This window comes from Rhinoraja longicauda, chromosome 19 (genome assembly GCF_053455715.1).
Source record: "Rhinoraja longicauda isolate Sanriku21f chromosome 19, sRhiLon1.1, whole genome shotgun sequence".
Classification (NCBI taxonomy): domain Eukaryota; kingdom Metazoa; phylum Chordata; class Chondrichthyes; order Rajiformes; family Arhynchobatidae; genus Rhinoraja; species Rhinoraja longicauda.
The window spans coordinates 12,934,677-12,949,654 of record NC_135971.1 but is presented as its reverse complement, the minus strand read 5'-3'; the positions used below and the strand labels follow the sequence as shown (position 1 = coordinate 12,949,654).

At 52.3% G+C, this 14,978-nt stretch overlaps 1 protein-coding gene across 2 annotated transcripts in view; it reads left to right on the top strand.

The window, feature by feature from the left end:
* Positions 1-14,978, top strand: part of prrc2a (proline-rich coiled-coil 2A) — a 147,276-nt gene that overhangs the window by 75,684 nt on the left and 56,614 nt on the right. For both annotated transcript variants that reach the window (XM_078416289.1, XM_078416290.1), the window contains exons 16-19: positions 531-2,870; positions 3,655-3,869; positions 10,481-10,629; positions 12,414-12,582. In XM_078416289.1, the coding sequence (XP_078272415.1) occupies positions 531-2,870; positions 3,655-3,869; positions 10,481-10,629; positions 12,414-12,582 (2,873 nt within the window). The remainder of the gene's footprint in view (positions 1-530; positions 2,871-3,654; positions 3,870-10,480; positions 10,630-12,413; positions 12,583-14,978) is intronic.

Genomic DNA, 14,978 nt, shown 5'->3' with positions numbered 1-14,978 from the left:
TTCTTCCTTCCCTGCCCGTAATGGGTCTGAGGAGGGGTCCCGACACAAAGTGTTATCCGTCTTCTCCAGAGGTGCTGCCTCTCGCGATGAGTTCAGTTTAGAGATACAGCGTGGAAACAGGCCCTTCGGCCCACTGGGTCCGCGCCGACCAACAGTCCCCGCATATCAACACGATCTTACACACTAGGGACAATTTTTACATTTACCAAGCCAATTAATCTACAAACCTGCACGTCTTTGGGGTGTGGGAGGAAACCGAAGATCTCGGAGGAAACCCACGCAGGTCACGGGGAGAACGTGCAAACTCCGTACAGACAGCGCCCGTAGTCGGGATGGAACCCGGGTCTCCGGCGCTGCAAACGCTGTAAGACAGACAGCAACAGTACCGCTGCGCCACCGTGCCGCCCAAACTTTTTGTTTGTCCTCGGGTTATTCCACCATTTTGTGTCCTTTATTTAGTGTGTGGGTGACCGGTGTCGGCAGTTCCTCGTTTCCATTCTTGTCCCAACAGCTTTCTGTTTAACCCACAGGAATGATCCAGCACCGGTCCGACACAGAGACTCTGGGCACCCGCAGTCCTTCATGGGCGGCCTCCAGCAGGTCCCGGATGCTGGGCCTCGGCACGTGGCACAGATGCAGCGCTACCCGCTGGTGGAGCGGCTGGACGATCAGAGGCAGAGCCACTGGCAGAACTCGCTGCCGGGCGTCCAGGCGGAGCTGGGCAGGGATAGGCGGATGGAGATGTCCGTCCATCTCCAGCATCCCCAGCGCAAGGCAGACCAGGAGACGATGATCGCCCGCAGGGACGCGGTCCCTCACCCGCATCAGCACCCTCACCCTCACCCGCATCAGCACCCTCACCCGCATCCACACCCGCACGCGCACCCTCATGCGCACCCACACGAGGACAAGAAGATGGAGCACCACGCCATGCATGGGCAGCGCGAGTCCGCGCAGCTCTCCGGCATGAAGAAAGCAGGGCCCCACTCACAGCCCCTGGAGCTACTGCAGCACAAGGACGACCACTCGGCCAAAGAGGGCAAGCAGGACGAGGGCAGGAAGGCCGACAAGCCGGCCGGCCGCCAGGACCTACATCGGCCACAGAGGAAGGAGTCCAAGACCGAGACCCGCTGGGGCCCGAGGCCCAGCAGCAAGAGCCGCGAGGACATGGGGGAGAAGCCAGCCCGGCGAGCCGGCCCCATCAAGAAGCCCGTGCTGAAGGAGCTGAAGAGAGAAGACAGCGAACAGGAGATTGAAAGGGGGAAGCCGGCGGCCGGAGAGAAAGCTGCCGTCAAAGGGAAGGACAAACCGCAGGAGTCGAACGACCTTTCCAAGTCTGATTCTTCCATCAGTTTGAAGGTGAACCAGCCCAGTCCTTCTGCAGCCGCCTCCAACAGGAACGTGCCGGGCCCGCCCGCGGCCAACTTGCAGGACGATCGTGGGAAGGCCAGGCCTTCTGGCAAAGAGCAGCGGCCGGAGAAGATGAAGCAGACCAAGCCGCCCCCGAAGGAATATGGCGGCCCACCTCCGCCGCCGCGGCGCAACCGAGACCGTGACCACTCGTTCGAGCGCAACTTCTCCGGCCGGGGCCGTGCCAGGGGCCGCGGGGAGTTCTTCTCGCGGGGCCGGGGCTACCGCGGCGCCTACGGCGGCCGGGGGAGGGGCGGCCGGGGCCGCAGCCGGGAGTTCCGGGGCTACCGTGAGCCCGTGTACCGCCCCGACGAGGACGGCCCCAAGGGCGCGTTCCGCCCCCGCAACCCCAGCGAGACGCGCAGCGAGGGCTCGGAGTACGAGGAGATCCCCAAACGCCGGCGCCAGAGGGGCTCGGAGACGGGCAGCGAAACCCACGAGAGCGCCAGCGACGTGGCGCACTCCGACAAGGAGGTCTCCTCCAGCTCCAAGGAGCCGCCCAAGGAGTTCCGCAATTCCGACCAGGGCCGCGTGGACAAGAGGAACCGGTCCGAGCCGCCGCCGAAGTTTGCGGACAAAATGCCTCCCCGGCTCAGCGACTCCTCCCGCGGGCGGGTCTTCACCCCACGGGGAGTGCCTTCCAGGAGGGGCAGGGGGGGCGTGCCCCGCGGTGGTGGTGGCGGTGGCGGTGGTGGTGGTGGTGGTGGTGGTGGCGGTGGAGGCCGTCCTCAGCAAGGTGGCTACGGACCTCCTTCCAAGATGTCCCCGCCAAAGAAGCAGTCTTCCAAGGAGCAGGTGAGGGGGCTGGAGAACAAGCCCCCGGACGGCCCGGCGGGCAAGGAGAGCGACCGGAACCAGGTGGACAGGCCGGCACCGGCTGCCGACCCCGGCTTCCCCGAGGCCCCGCCGCACCGGCTGGACAGGCCCATGGACCGGCCCCCTCGCCGGCGTCGCCACGGCCGCTCCCAGCAGCAGGACAAGCCGCCGCGTTTCCGCCGCCTCAAGCAGGAGCGCGAGGTGGCCGCCCGCATGAACGGCGAGCGTAACCCCTACCCGGCTGAGGACCTGCCGCCCGCCAACCCCCCGCACAACCCCCAGACCGAGGAGGTGAAGGAGGTGGTGCGCAGCGCCGCCGGAACCAAGTCCCCTGACCTGTCCAACCAGAACTCCGACCAGGCCAACGAGGAGTGGGAGACCGCCTCGGAGAGCAGCGACTTCACCGAGCGGCGCGACAAGGACGGCGTCTTCGTGAAGAGCGCCCCCGGCGGCGGCAAGTCCATGGATTCCAGCGCCGCCCAGAAGAAGGAGTCGTCCAAGCGCAGCTTCTCCAGCCAGCGGCCCGGCATGGATCGGCAGAATCGGCGCTCGAATCCCGGCGAGTCCGGCGGCAGGAGCAGCCGCAACAGTGCCGGATCCATGAGGAACGATAAACGCAACTGGTCTTCTCCAAAGAACAGGAGGTGGGTGAAGGGGGCACGGGGACACAGTCAGAACGGCCCATGCAGAGTGCAGGAATCAGGGAGCATTGGTAACACATGATAGAGCGGGGGTTTTAGTTTAGAGAAAGCGTGGAAACAGGCCCTTCACCCCATCGAGTCCACGCTAGTACGTGGCCCATTATACCCAGATGTACCAATGAAAAATTGTCCAGAGATGTGCTGGTAATTGTTCATTGTCGGGGGAGGGGGGGGGAAAGAGATCATAATTGGCATAAATCAGCTATTCAGGATGTGGGGGAGGGAGGGTGGGGGGAGAATTACAGGTCCACCACAGATTTTCCGGCACCCTTTGTTCCAGAGGCATTCTGGACTGCCCGTTTTGCCGGAGCAACAGTGGTCACGGTTACTGGAACAGTCCGCCGAGGGGCCGAGATACGGGCCGGCACAGTTGGCCCTGGGAACGTATCCGCCGGCTCTGGCCGGGCCGGAGTTCCAGAGCCCCGGCCGCAGTGGGGTAAAGTCGACCTGCAGCTCGGCCGCGGAACTCCCGATGAGGTCGTGTTTGGACACCTCGCCCGGCCTGAGGGTCACGTTTTCGGGTTGGACTACCGGGGGGGGAGAAGATTTCGAGTGCGCTCTCGGAGTTTCGTCCGGCGTTGTAAAGAAGGTGCCGGAACACCAGTTGCCGGGAAATCGGTGGTGGACCTGTGCAATGAGTTTTATGCCACTCCACACGCTGACGGGAAAGGAATGAGGGAGGGTGTGCTCCACGACGGTAGAAGAGTTGACGCGATTTAATTGGCAGGCCCGTGGAAGACCGTGGACCGCCCCTTCCTGCCGCTCTCTCTCAGAACGCCAGTGCCGTGTTCCGAGTGGATCGCATCATCCCCAGCGATTCTGCTGCCATCCAGCAGGCCATCGCGGAAGTCAACAGCAGGCAGAAGGACCGCAAACTGGTTCCCGGCAAAGCCAAGGAGAAGAGTGACATGCTAACACAGTTTGACCTGAATAACTACGCAGGTAAGTGCAAGTTGCTGTAACGTTGCGGAGTCGCGTGGATCGAAGGTGTCTCGACCTGAAACCTCCCCCCTTCCTTTCCAGCGATGCTACCTGTCCGCGCGGAGTTACTCCAGCGTTCTGTGTCCATGTTCAGGACTGGCTGGCAACATTGAAATAGCCAAATCTCAAATGCTGCTCCATCTGATAATCAAATCTCGCTGCACTCAACAAGTGACTTGCTTGTGTGATAATCCAACTCCTCAGCATGGAAACATAGAAAACGGGTGCAGGAGGAGGCCATTCGGCCCTTCGAGCCAGCACCGCCATTCATTGTGATCATGGCTGATCATCCACAATCAGTAACCCGTGCCTGCCTTCTCCCCAAATCCCTTGATTCCGCTAGCCCCTAGATCTCTATCTAACTCTCTTTTATATTCACCCAGTGAATTGGCCTCCACTGCCCTCTGTGGCAGAGAATTCCACAAATTCACAACTTTCTGGGTGAAAAAGTTTCTTCTCACCTCAGTTTTAGTTGAGTAAAGCAGTTGAGTAAAAGCACAGTCAACTACTTGTGATCTTCATGTTATAGTAGCATTATGGCCATATGGCCCGTCAAGTCTACTCCGCATTCAATCACAGCTGATCTATCTCTCCCTCTCAACTCCATTCTCTCGCCTTCTCCCCATAAACCCCTGACGCCCTTGCTAATCAATAATCTCTCAATCTGCACGGTGGCGCAGCGGCAGATTTGCAGCGAATGCAGCGCCGGAGACTCAGGTTCGATCCTGACTACGGGTGCTGTCTGTACGGAGTTTGTACGTTCTCCCCGTGACCTGCATGGGTTTTCTCCGAGATCTTCGGTTTTCTCCCACACTCCAAATACGTACAGGTTTGTAGGATAATTGGCTGGGCAAATGTAAAAAAATTGTCCCTAGTGGGTGTAGGATAGTGTTAGTGTGCAGGGGTCGCTGGGCAGCACGGGCCCGGTGGGCCGAAGGGCCTGTTTCTGCGCTTTATCTCTAAATCTAAATCTAAAAAAATCTACCTTAAGAACCCCAGTGGCTTGGCCTCCACTGCCGCCTGTGGCAATGAATTCCACAGATTCACCACTCTCTGACTGAAGAAATTCCTCGTCTCCCTTCTAAAGGTACGCCCTTTTATTCTGAGCTGTGCCCTCTGGTCCCAGACTCTCTCACTAGTGGAAACATCTTCTCCACATACACTCTAGGCCTTTCACTATTCAGTAAGTTTCAATACGGTTCTAGGCCACCACCCCCTTATCCAAAACTCCGGCGAGCACAGGCCCAATTTCATCAAACACTCATCATGCATTAACCCAATCTTATTTTCTTAACTTCGGATATATTCAGCAAAGCTGCAATGTTACAAGTTTACAGATTCAATGCGGACACAGGCCCTTCGGCCCACCAAGTCCTCACCGACCAGCGATCTGCGTGCACTCGCACTACCCTACCCGCCAGGGACAATTTACAACTTTTAACCGAAGCCAATTAAACTACAAGCTCGCACTTCTTTGGGATGTGGGAGGAAACCGGGGCAAGCCCACGCTGTCACGGGGAGAACGTACAAATTATGTACAGACTGCACCCGTAGTCAGGATTGAACCCGCGTCTTTGGTGCTGTACGGCAGGAACTCTACCGCCCTGATTCTCTGCGTCTCAATCTTCTATGCTAAACACGCCAACCGTTTCCAAGTGCAATTCCACGGATGCCGGCTGCCTCCCGTCTGCTTGCACAGTGCGGCACGGTGGCGCAGCGGTAGAGTTGCTCCCTCGCAGCGCCAGAGACCCGGGTTCCATCCCGAGTACGGGTGCTGTCTCTACGGCCTTTAGACGTTCTCCCCGTGACCTGCGTGGGTTTTCTCCAAGATCCTCGGTTTCCTCCCACACTCCAAAGGTTTGTAGGTTAATTGGCTTGGTGCAGATGTAAATTGTCCCTAGTGTTAGTGTGCGGGGATCGCTGGTCGGTGCAGACTCGGTGGGCCGATGGGCCTGTTTCCGCACTGTATCTCTAAACCAAGCTGAGAAATAAGCACTTTGATCTTCACTGCATGGCAGTTCAGGGTATCAGTCAGTCCCTTTGACTGCTCGAACAACGAGCTGCAAATTGTTCACAACAGCTTTCGGTTCAGTTGTCAAAGCTTGCTCTTGTGACTAAGCCTGACTGACCTTGAGGTGCTGTTGCTGCGGAAGCCTCTGACGATTAGAGCTTAATGGATATTCAAAGTAGATCAGACTCCTGCTCTTCCTTTATTGATTGCTCCGAATGCCAGTGCCGTGGCCCAGATAAATTGCAAATATTGAGTCGTTCCCCTGGTTAATTGCTCTGATCTCCACGTCAAATTAGATTTCACCGACTTTTGTTCAGCTTTTCCATCTTTGTATTTCCACTTTCGTATAATTTAATGGCATCACATTGAAGCATTTCCAAAGGCCTGGAGCATTTGATTGCTTTGAAGTTGTTGAGGGAACCTGAAGAATGCATTCTGTGACACCAGTAGTCACAAGTGGCAGGAATTATAGAAACATAAATAGGTGAAGGAGGAGACCATTTGGCCCTTTGAGCCAGCACCGCCATTCATTGTGATCATGCCTGATCATCCACAATCAGTAACCCGTGCCTGCCCTCTCCCCATATCCTTTGATTCCGCTAGCTCCTAGAGCTCTATCTAACTCTCTTTTAAGAGGGAGTTAAATGTGGCCCTTTTTGTTAAAGGGATCAGGGGGTATGGAGAGAAGGCAGGTACAGGCTACTGAGCTAGATGATCAGCCACGATCATATTGAATGGCGGTGCAGGCTCGAAGGGCCGAATGGCCTACTCCTGCACCTATTTTCTATGTTTCTATGTTAAATCCATCCAGTGAATTGGCCTCCACCGCCTTCTGTGGCAGAGAATTCCACAAATTCACAACTCTCTGGGTGAAAAAGTTAACTTCTCACTTCAATTTTAAATGGCCTCCCCTTTATTCTTAGACTATCGCCCCTGGTTCTGGACTCCCCCAACATTGGGAATATTTTCCCTGCATCCAGCTTGTCCAGTCCTTTTATAATTTTATACGTCTCTATAAGATCCCCTCTCATCCTTCTAAACTCCAGTGAATACAAGCCCAATCTTTCCTCATATGACAGTCCCGCCATCCCGGGGATTACCTCGTGAATCTACACTGCACTGCCTTAATAGCAAGGATGTCCTTCCTTGAATTAGGAGACCAAAACTGCACACAATACCCCAGACGCGGTCTCACCAGGGCCCTATGCAACTGCAGAAGGACCTCTTTATTCCTATACTCAAATCAATTATGAATTAACTGCTTCATGACCGTCCAGTTCTTATCTCTGCCAGTACTCAAGAAGGACCTTTGTCCCAATTTTACAAACACACTAGGCCACTTTTGTTATACTCTCATTTTGTTATAACCCCAGCTGCAATCTGCAATTCTAAAGTGGCAAAGGTTGTTCAGCACACCAGTTCTTTGTAGAACAATTCAGTTTCGGGTGAAACTCGAGTCATTTGCTATCCAACTGTTTGGCAATCCCGATGGTTCTGCATCTGGTTCACACTCTTTCAACCTGCCAGAGCCCGGATTCTCATAGCACCCTTTAAAAGGATTCTTGTCTCATTGCCCATTTTCTTTATGTTGACCAGGCCTCTGCTCCTTGTGGATACAAGAAACGGCAGATGCTTGTTTACAAAAAAAGACAGTGCTGGAGTAACTCAGCAGGTCAGGCAACATCTACCACCTTACTTTCCCTGCCCCTCCTCTCTTCCAGCTTTCTTCCCTCATCCCCCTCTCCACAATTAACCTGAAGCAGCGTCCCAACCTGAAACGTCACCTATCCATGTTCTCCAGAGATGCTGCCTGACCCTCTGAGTTACTCCAGCACTCTGTGAAACGTCACCTATCCATGTTCTCCAGAGATGCTGCCTGATCCGCTGAGTTAGTCCGGCACTCTGTGTCTGTGCTCCTTTCTACATGCGTTCACTGGCAAATTTGCACCCAAGTCCCAAACATGGCAGAGTATCGGTTCACTGTTCTCCCATTGACAAGGACTGTTTCACCACAACCATTAGGTGCCTCGTTTAAGTTTTATTATCTTCAAGTCTATAAATAATGTTGCAAGCTCTTTTGGCCTGGTGGTGGGGAAACCACTTTTCATGCAGTTCTAAGATAGACACAAAATGCTGGAGTACCTCAGCGGGACAGGCAGCATCTCTGGAGAGAAGGAATGGGTGACGTTTTGGGTTGAGACCCTTCAGTCCTTTTTAGTATGGGCGCTTGAGACTGTCTGTTTATACATAAAGTCCCATTGACTTAGAAAGCTAGGTCTACTACGCATTGAATAATGCTTCGAAGATAGACACAAAATGCTGGAGTAACTCAGCGGATCAGGCAGCATCTCAGGAGAGAAGGAATGGGTGACGTTTCAGGTCGAGACCCTTCTTCAGACTGAGGAAGGGTCTCGGCCCGAAACGTCACCCATTCCTTCTCTCCCGAGATGCTACCTGACCCGCTGAGTTACTCCGGCATTTTGTGTCTACCTTCGATTTTAAACCAGTATCTGCAGTTTTTTTCCCCCTATACCTTGAATAATTAATCGGTCTTCAGATATTCTTGCCGCCCTTTCTCTACTGCTTGGAAAGATTAGTCAAGGTTATGATTTAGTGTTTGAAAGCGGGCTATGCCCACATGATTTAACATGGCTATGGCTAATTGATGGAACGTGTATGCGTTTTAAATCACTGTGCTGTTATTAATCTGCCATGTACAGGAGGATTGTGGAACAATTGCGTTCCTGTCAGGTAAACAGAAATGCTAGATCTAAAATAATCTGTGGGTTGATTGGGTAAAAATGTATTGTGACCTTTTTTGACGTCGCTGAGCCTGAACTCGCTGGGGTACAGAAGGTTGAGAGGGGACCTAATTGAAGCTTGCCGAAGAGTGCAAGGCCTGGCTAGAGTGGATGTGGAGAGGATGCATCTACCAATGGGAGAGTCTAAAACCAGAGGGCACAGCATCAGAATAAAAGGATGTGCCTTTAGAAGGGATACGAGGAGGAATTTCTTTAATCAGAGGGTGAGGGATTTGTGGAATTCACTGCCGCAGGCGGTTGTGGAGGCCACCACATTGGGTATTTTTAAGGCAGAGGTGGACAGATTCTTCAATGGTAGCGGTGTCGGGGGTTAGAGGGAGAATGCAAGAAAGTGGGGATGAGCGGGGAAGATGGACCGGCCTCGATTGAATAGTAGATTAGACTCAATCGTCACGGTGGCGCAGCAGTAGAGTTGCTGCCTTACAGCGAATGCAGCGCCATCGACTCGGGTTCGATCCTGTCTACGGGCGCCGTCTGTACGGAGTTTGTACGTTCTCCCCGTGACCTGTGTGGGTTTTCTCCGAGATCTTCGGTTTCCTCCCACACTCCAAAGACGTTCAGGTTTGTAGGTTAATTCATATCATCATCATATCATATATATACAGCCGGAAACAGGCCTTTTCGGCCCTCCAAGTCCGTGCCGCCCAGCGATCCCCGTACATTAACACTATCCTACACCCACTAGGGACAATTTTTACATTTACCCAGCCAATTAACCTACATACCTGTACGTCTTTGGAGTGTGGGAGGAAACCGAAGATCTCGGAGAAAACCCACGCAGGTCACGGGGAGAACGTACAAACTCCTTACAGTGCAGCACCCGTAGTCAGGATCGAACCTGAGTCTCCGGCGCTGCATTCGCTGTAAAGCAGCAACTCTACCGCTGCGCTACCGTGCCGCCAAATGTAAAAATTTGCCCGGCCAAATGGCTGGGCAAATGTAAAAATTGTCCCTAGTGGGTGTAGGATCGTGTTAATGTGCGGGGACAATAGACAATAGAAAATAGGTGCAGGAGAAGGCCATTCGGCCCTTCGAGCCAGCACCGCCATTCAATGTGATCATGGCTGATCATTCTCAATCAGTACCCCGTTCCTGCCTTCTCCCCATACCCCCTGACTCCGCTATCCTTAAGAGCTCTATCTAGCTCTCTCTTGAATGCATTCAGAGAATTGGCCTCCACTTCCCTCTGAGGCAGAGAATTCCACAGATTCACAACTCTCTGACTGAAAAAGTTTTTCCTCATCTCTGTTCTAAATGGCCTACCCCTTATTCTTAAACTGTGGCCCCTGGTTCTGGACTCCCCCAACATTGGGAACATGTTTCCTGCCTCTAACGTGTCCAACCCCTTAATAATCTTATACGTTTCGATAAGATCCCCTCTCATCCTTCTAAATTCCAGTGGGCGCTGGGCGGCGCGGATCCGGTGGGCCGAAGGGCCTGTTTCTGCGCTGTATCCGTAAAAATCTGAAAGGCCCATTCTGCTCCTGTGAACTTATCACCTCATCAGGTTGAGCTGTATCTGTGGGAAGAGGAAATTAAATTTGGTTGATGACCTTTCATCAGAAACATGATTGAGAGGTGACAAAGGGACTTGAAGAGTTGAGGTTTTTTTTTCTGTCTCCACACATGCTGAGGGTTCCCAGGATTTTCTGGGGGGGGCGGTTTTGTTTCGGTTTTCCAACCATCTGCAGTCCTGTTGTTTTGCCTCTCGCTTCACCGTTCGTTCTTCGGCGCCGTAGGTGTGGTGATCATTGATGATCACCCGACGGTGTCTGCGGACGACACGACCATATCGCCCATGAACGACGGCTTCACCCGAGTCCTTTCCAAGCGGCAGCGGAGAATCCTGGATGACGAGCGCCGCAGAAAAGAGGATCACCTGCTTCAGGTAAACGGCCGTCAGCTGATTTACGTTGGAAGGAACTGCAGGTGCTGGTTTACACCGGAGATAGATGCAAAATGCTGGAGTAAGGGGCGACGCAGTTGCTGCCTTGGAGACCCGGGTTCGATCCCGACTACGGGTGCTGTCTGTACGGAGTTTGTACGTTTTCTCCGGGTGCTCCGGTTTCCTCCCGCACTCCAGACATACAAGTTTGTAGGTTAATTGGCTCGGTATAAATTGTCCCGAGTGTGTGTGGGATGGTGTTAATATGCGGGGGATCGCTGGTCGGTGCGGACTTGGTAGGCCAAAGGGCCTGCTTCCACGCTGTATCTCCAAAACTAAAAACTCAGCTGGACAAGCAGCATCTCTGGGTAGAAGGAATGGGTGACGTTTTGGGTCAGGCCCCTTCAGACTGAGTCAGAAAAGGGAGACACAGATAAGGAAGGGGACGGTGTGAAAACGAGAAGAAATCACTTCTCGCTTGATCGTCATCTCAATCTGCATCTTTTGATATTTCGTTTTGACCTTTCTTATCTGTGTCTACCGCTCCCCTCAGTCTGAAGAAGGGTCTTGACCTGAAACGTTACCGATTCCTTCTCTCTGGAGATGCTGTCTGTCCCCAGTGAGCTGATTTGCATCAATAAACAAACCCAGAGGAATGACATGGTTTGGAAAGTCCCCACTTCCAAGATGGTGCCCAGCTCAGGTCGCCAACTGTCCCGTATTAGCCGGGACATCCGTATTTTGGGCTAAATTGGTTTGTCCCGTACGGGACCGCTCTTGTCCTGTATTAGTAGGGTTGCCAACTTCCACACTCCCAAATAAGGGGCAAAGGGTGACGCCACCACCCTGCATGACCTCTCACCCAACCAGCGGCCACGTGCTCCTGCTCCACCAATGGCGGCCGCCCAGCCTGCCATTGGTGGCGCGGGAGCACGTGGCCGCTGGCTGGGTGAGGTCATGTGGGGTGCGGGGCGGTGACGTCACCTTGTCCCGTATTTGGGAGTGAGGAAGTTGGCAACCCTCTGCCCAGCCTGGGCGACTAGTTGCGTGCAAGCCACAGAAACAGATCTACAATCGCATATTACAATCGCTCCACACTTTTAAATCTCTACTCCGACAGCAACATTTCTTACTTTGACTATGATCTTAAACCCCTCTCAGATATGTCTCCCTCATCCTATATCTGCACACTGTGAATGGCTCGATTGTAATCGTGTATAGTCCTTCCGCTGGCTGGATAGCATGCAACAAAAGCTTTTCACTGTACCTCGGTAAACTAAACTGAACTGAATTGACCCTGCAAAGTAGCCAACAGCCTTGGTGCTGGGGGCAGTATCATGGGGGTTGCACAAATGGCCTGTTGTGCTGAACTATTCTATGTGGTAAAAACGTGAAAATTTGAGGAGAATATTTCCATTGCATCGAGCGGAACGGTGGTGCAGAAGTAGATTTGCTGCCTTGCAGCGCCAGAAACCCAGCTTCGATCCTGACTGCGGGTGCTGTTCTGTAGTTTAATTTGCTTCGATAAAAATGTGTAAGTTGTCCCGAGTGTACGGGATGACCGCTGGTCGGCACGGACTCTGCAGACCGAAGGGCCTGTTTCCACGCAGTCTCTCTAAAGTATAAATCTCTAGAGTCGAACGTATGATCCAACTGAGACTGAAGGTGGTGCAGGCAATGTTTGTGTCGCAGGGTCAGTAGAGCCGAGTCCTCGGAGCACATGGAATGATTCGTGTCTTTGACGGTGTGTGTGGTTTCTGTAACACAACCTGCTGTTTACTCGCTAGAAGGCAGTTAAAATCTGTGGGATGGACACTCTGCAAGCTTCCTTGCCTGGTTTCCCCAAGAAGCAATTGAAGAAGGTTCCCCTCTCCACCAGCAAGTCGGAAGAGAGCAGCAAGGGTCAAAGTAATACGACTGACCTGGGAACTCGGATTTGGAATACCACCCATTCCGGTATGTAATGCTGCAGTACAGTAGGAAGGTAGCATGACGTTGTGGGCACAACCTGTTTTTAAAAATTTTGTATCAGTAATTCTTCAAAAAAAATACTTCAAATCCTTTTGCAGGTACTATCGCAACGTTTATCAAGTATTATCACAACGTTTAAGAAACATTTAGACAGGTACATGGATAGTATTAGGGGAGAAAACTGCAGATGGTGGTTTAAATCGAAGGTAGACACAAAATGCTGGAGTAACTCAGCGGGTCAGGCCGCATCTCTGGAGAGAAGGAATAGGTGACGTTTCGGGTTGAGGCCCTTTGGACTGATGTCGGGGGGGGGAGGGGCGGGACAAAAATGGAATGTAGTCGGTGACAGGAAGACTGGTGGGAGAACTGGGAAGGGGATGGAGAGGGAAAGCAGGGACTATCTGAAGTTAGAGAAGTCAATGTTGATACCGGTGGGGTGTAAACTACCCAAGCGAAATGTGAGGTGCTGTTCCTCCAATTTGCGCTGGGTCTCACTCTGACAATGGAGGAGGCCCAGGACGGAAAGGTCAGACTGGGAGAGGGAGTTGAAGTGCTGAGCCACCGGGAGATCGGGTTGGGTAAGACAGACTGAGATACATGGATAGGACAGGTTTAGAGGGATTCATGCCAAAAGCAGGCAGGTGGGACTAGTGTAGGCAAGTTTGGGTGAAGGTCCTGTTTCCACTTTATAACTCTCTGACTATCAACTTCGAAGTCTCCAAAGTACCATGTGGTTCTGGCAAGTTAATTGCCAGCGTATAGATAGCACAGCATGCAACAGGTCACGTGAGTATCTTTGGATATCTTGCATGCAAGCTGGAAGGCCTTGCATAAGACACTAGGAACCTGCAGTAAAGATAACGGAAAGATCATGGGCCTGAAACGTAACTCTTTCTCTCTTCACAGATGTTTCCTGGCAGCCTAAGTATTTCCATTGTTCTCTGTTTTGTTTCCAGATTCCCAGCATTTTCTTTGTTGCACTTAACTAAATTATTGCCAACCTTTTTCTAAAATGGTTGACTACATCTTAACTATTTTCAAATTTGCGCCAGGTTCACCTTCATGGTCAGTCGGCAGTGTTTGACCACGATCTCTCCCATCCCACGTTAAAAATGCCAACTCAGTTGTTATGACCTATTTACCCTGATGTGTGGAAACGGGCCCTTTAGCCCAACTTGCCCACGCCGACCAACATGCCCCATCTATACTAGTCCCACCTGCCCCATATCCTTCTAAACCTATCCGATCCATGTACCTGTCTAAGTGTCCCTTAAGCATTGCAATAGTACTTGTAATGGATGGAGAGACCAGTGTGCTTCTGAGCCTTCGAGCAGGGTTTATTGTTTCTATGTTTGGCACTGAGCAAGTGGGGTGGAACGCGGTTTGGTTGGTATTATTTTGTGTTTTGGGAAAGTCTCCAGAATCCCCCAAGCTAATTGCAGCACCAGAGCCGAGCAGTTTGGCAACTGCTCCGATTCCTTGCCATCCAAGCACGTGTTTGGTTGAGTTTACAGGCACAACATGGAGACAGGGCCCATCAGCTCACTGAGTCCATGCTGACAATAGACAATAGGTGCAGGAGAAGGCCATATGGCCCTTCGAGCCAGCACCAACATTCAATGTGATCATGGCTGATCATTCTCAATCAGTACCCCGTTCCTGCCTTCTCCCCTGACTCTGCTATCCTTAAGAGCTCTATCTAGCTCTCTCTTGAATGCATTCAGAGAATTGTCCTCCACTGCCTTCTGAGGCAGTGAATTCCACAGATTTACAACTCTCTGACTGAAAAAGTTTTTCCTCATCTCTGTTCTAAATGGCCTACCCCTTATTCTTAAACTGTGGCCCCTGGCTCTGGACTCCCCCAACATTGGGAACATGTTTCTTGCCTCTAACGTGTCCAACCCCTTAATAATCTTATGTTTCGAAAAGATCTCCTCTCATCCTTCTAAATTCCAGTGTATACAAGCCTAGCCGCTTCAGTCTTTCAACATACGACAGTCCCGCCATTCCAGGAATTAACCTAATAAACCTACGCTGCACGCCCTCAATAGCAAGAATGTCCTTCCTCAAATTTGGAGACCAAAACTGCGTACAGTACTCCAGGTGCGGTCTCACTAGGGCCCTGTACAACTGCCCATCAATCACTCGCCCGTTATCACACTAGTTCCATGTTTGGAAGCCTTTGCTACTGACTCAAAGTTTGTGTCAATTCTGGTGACTTAAGTTCAAAATCTTCCTTTCGGGTAACAAGTAATGATATTTGGCCTAAATCAGCAGCAATATTGATTAAACCAAGCAGTTTCTTTGCTATTTATGGGATCTCACTTTGTTGTTATTAACTGCAATGTTACAACTATGCTACCACTTAGAGTCATAGAGTG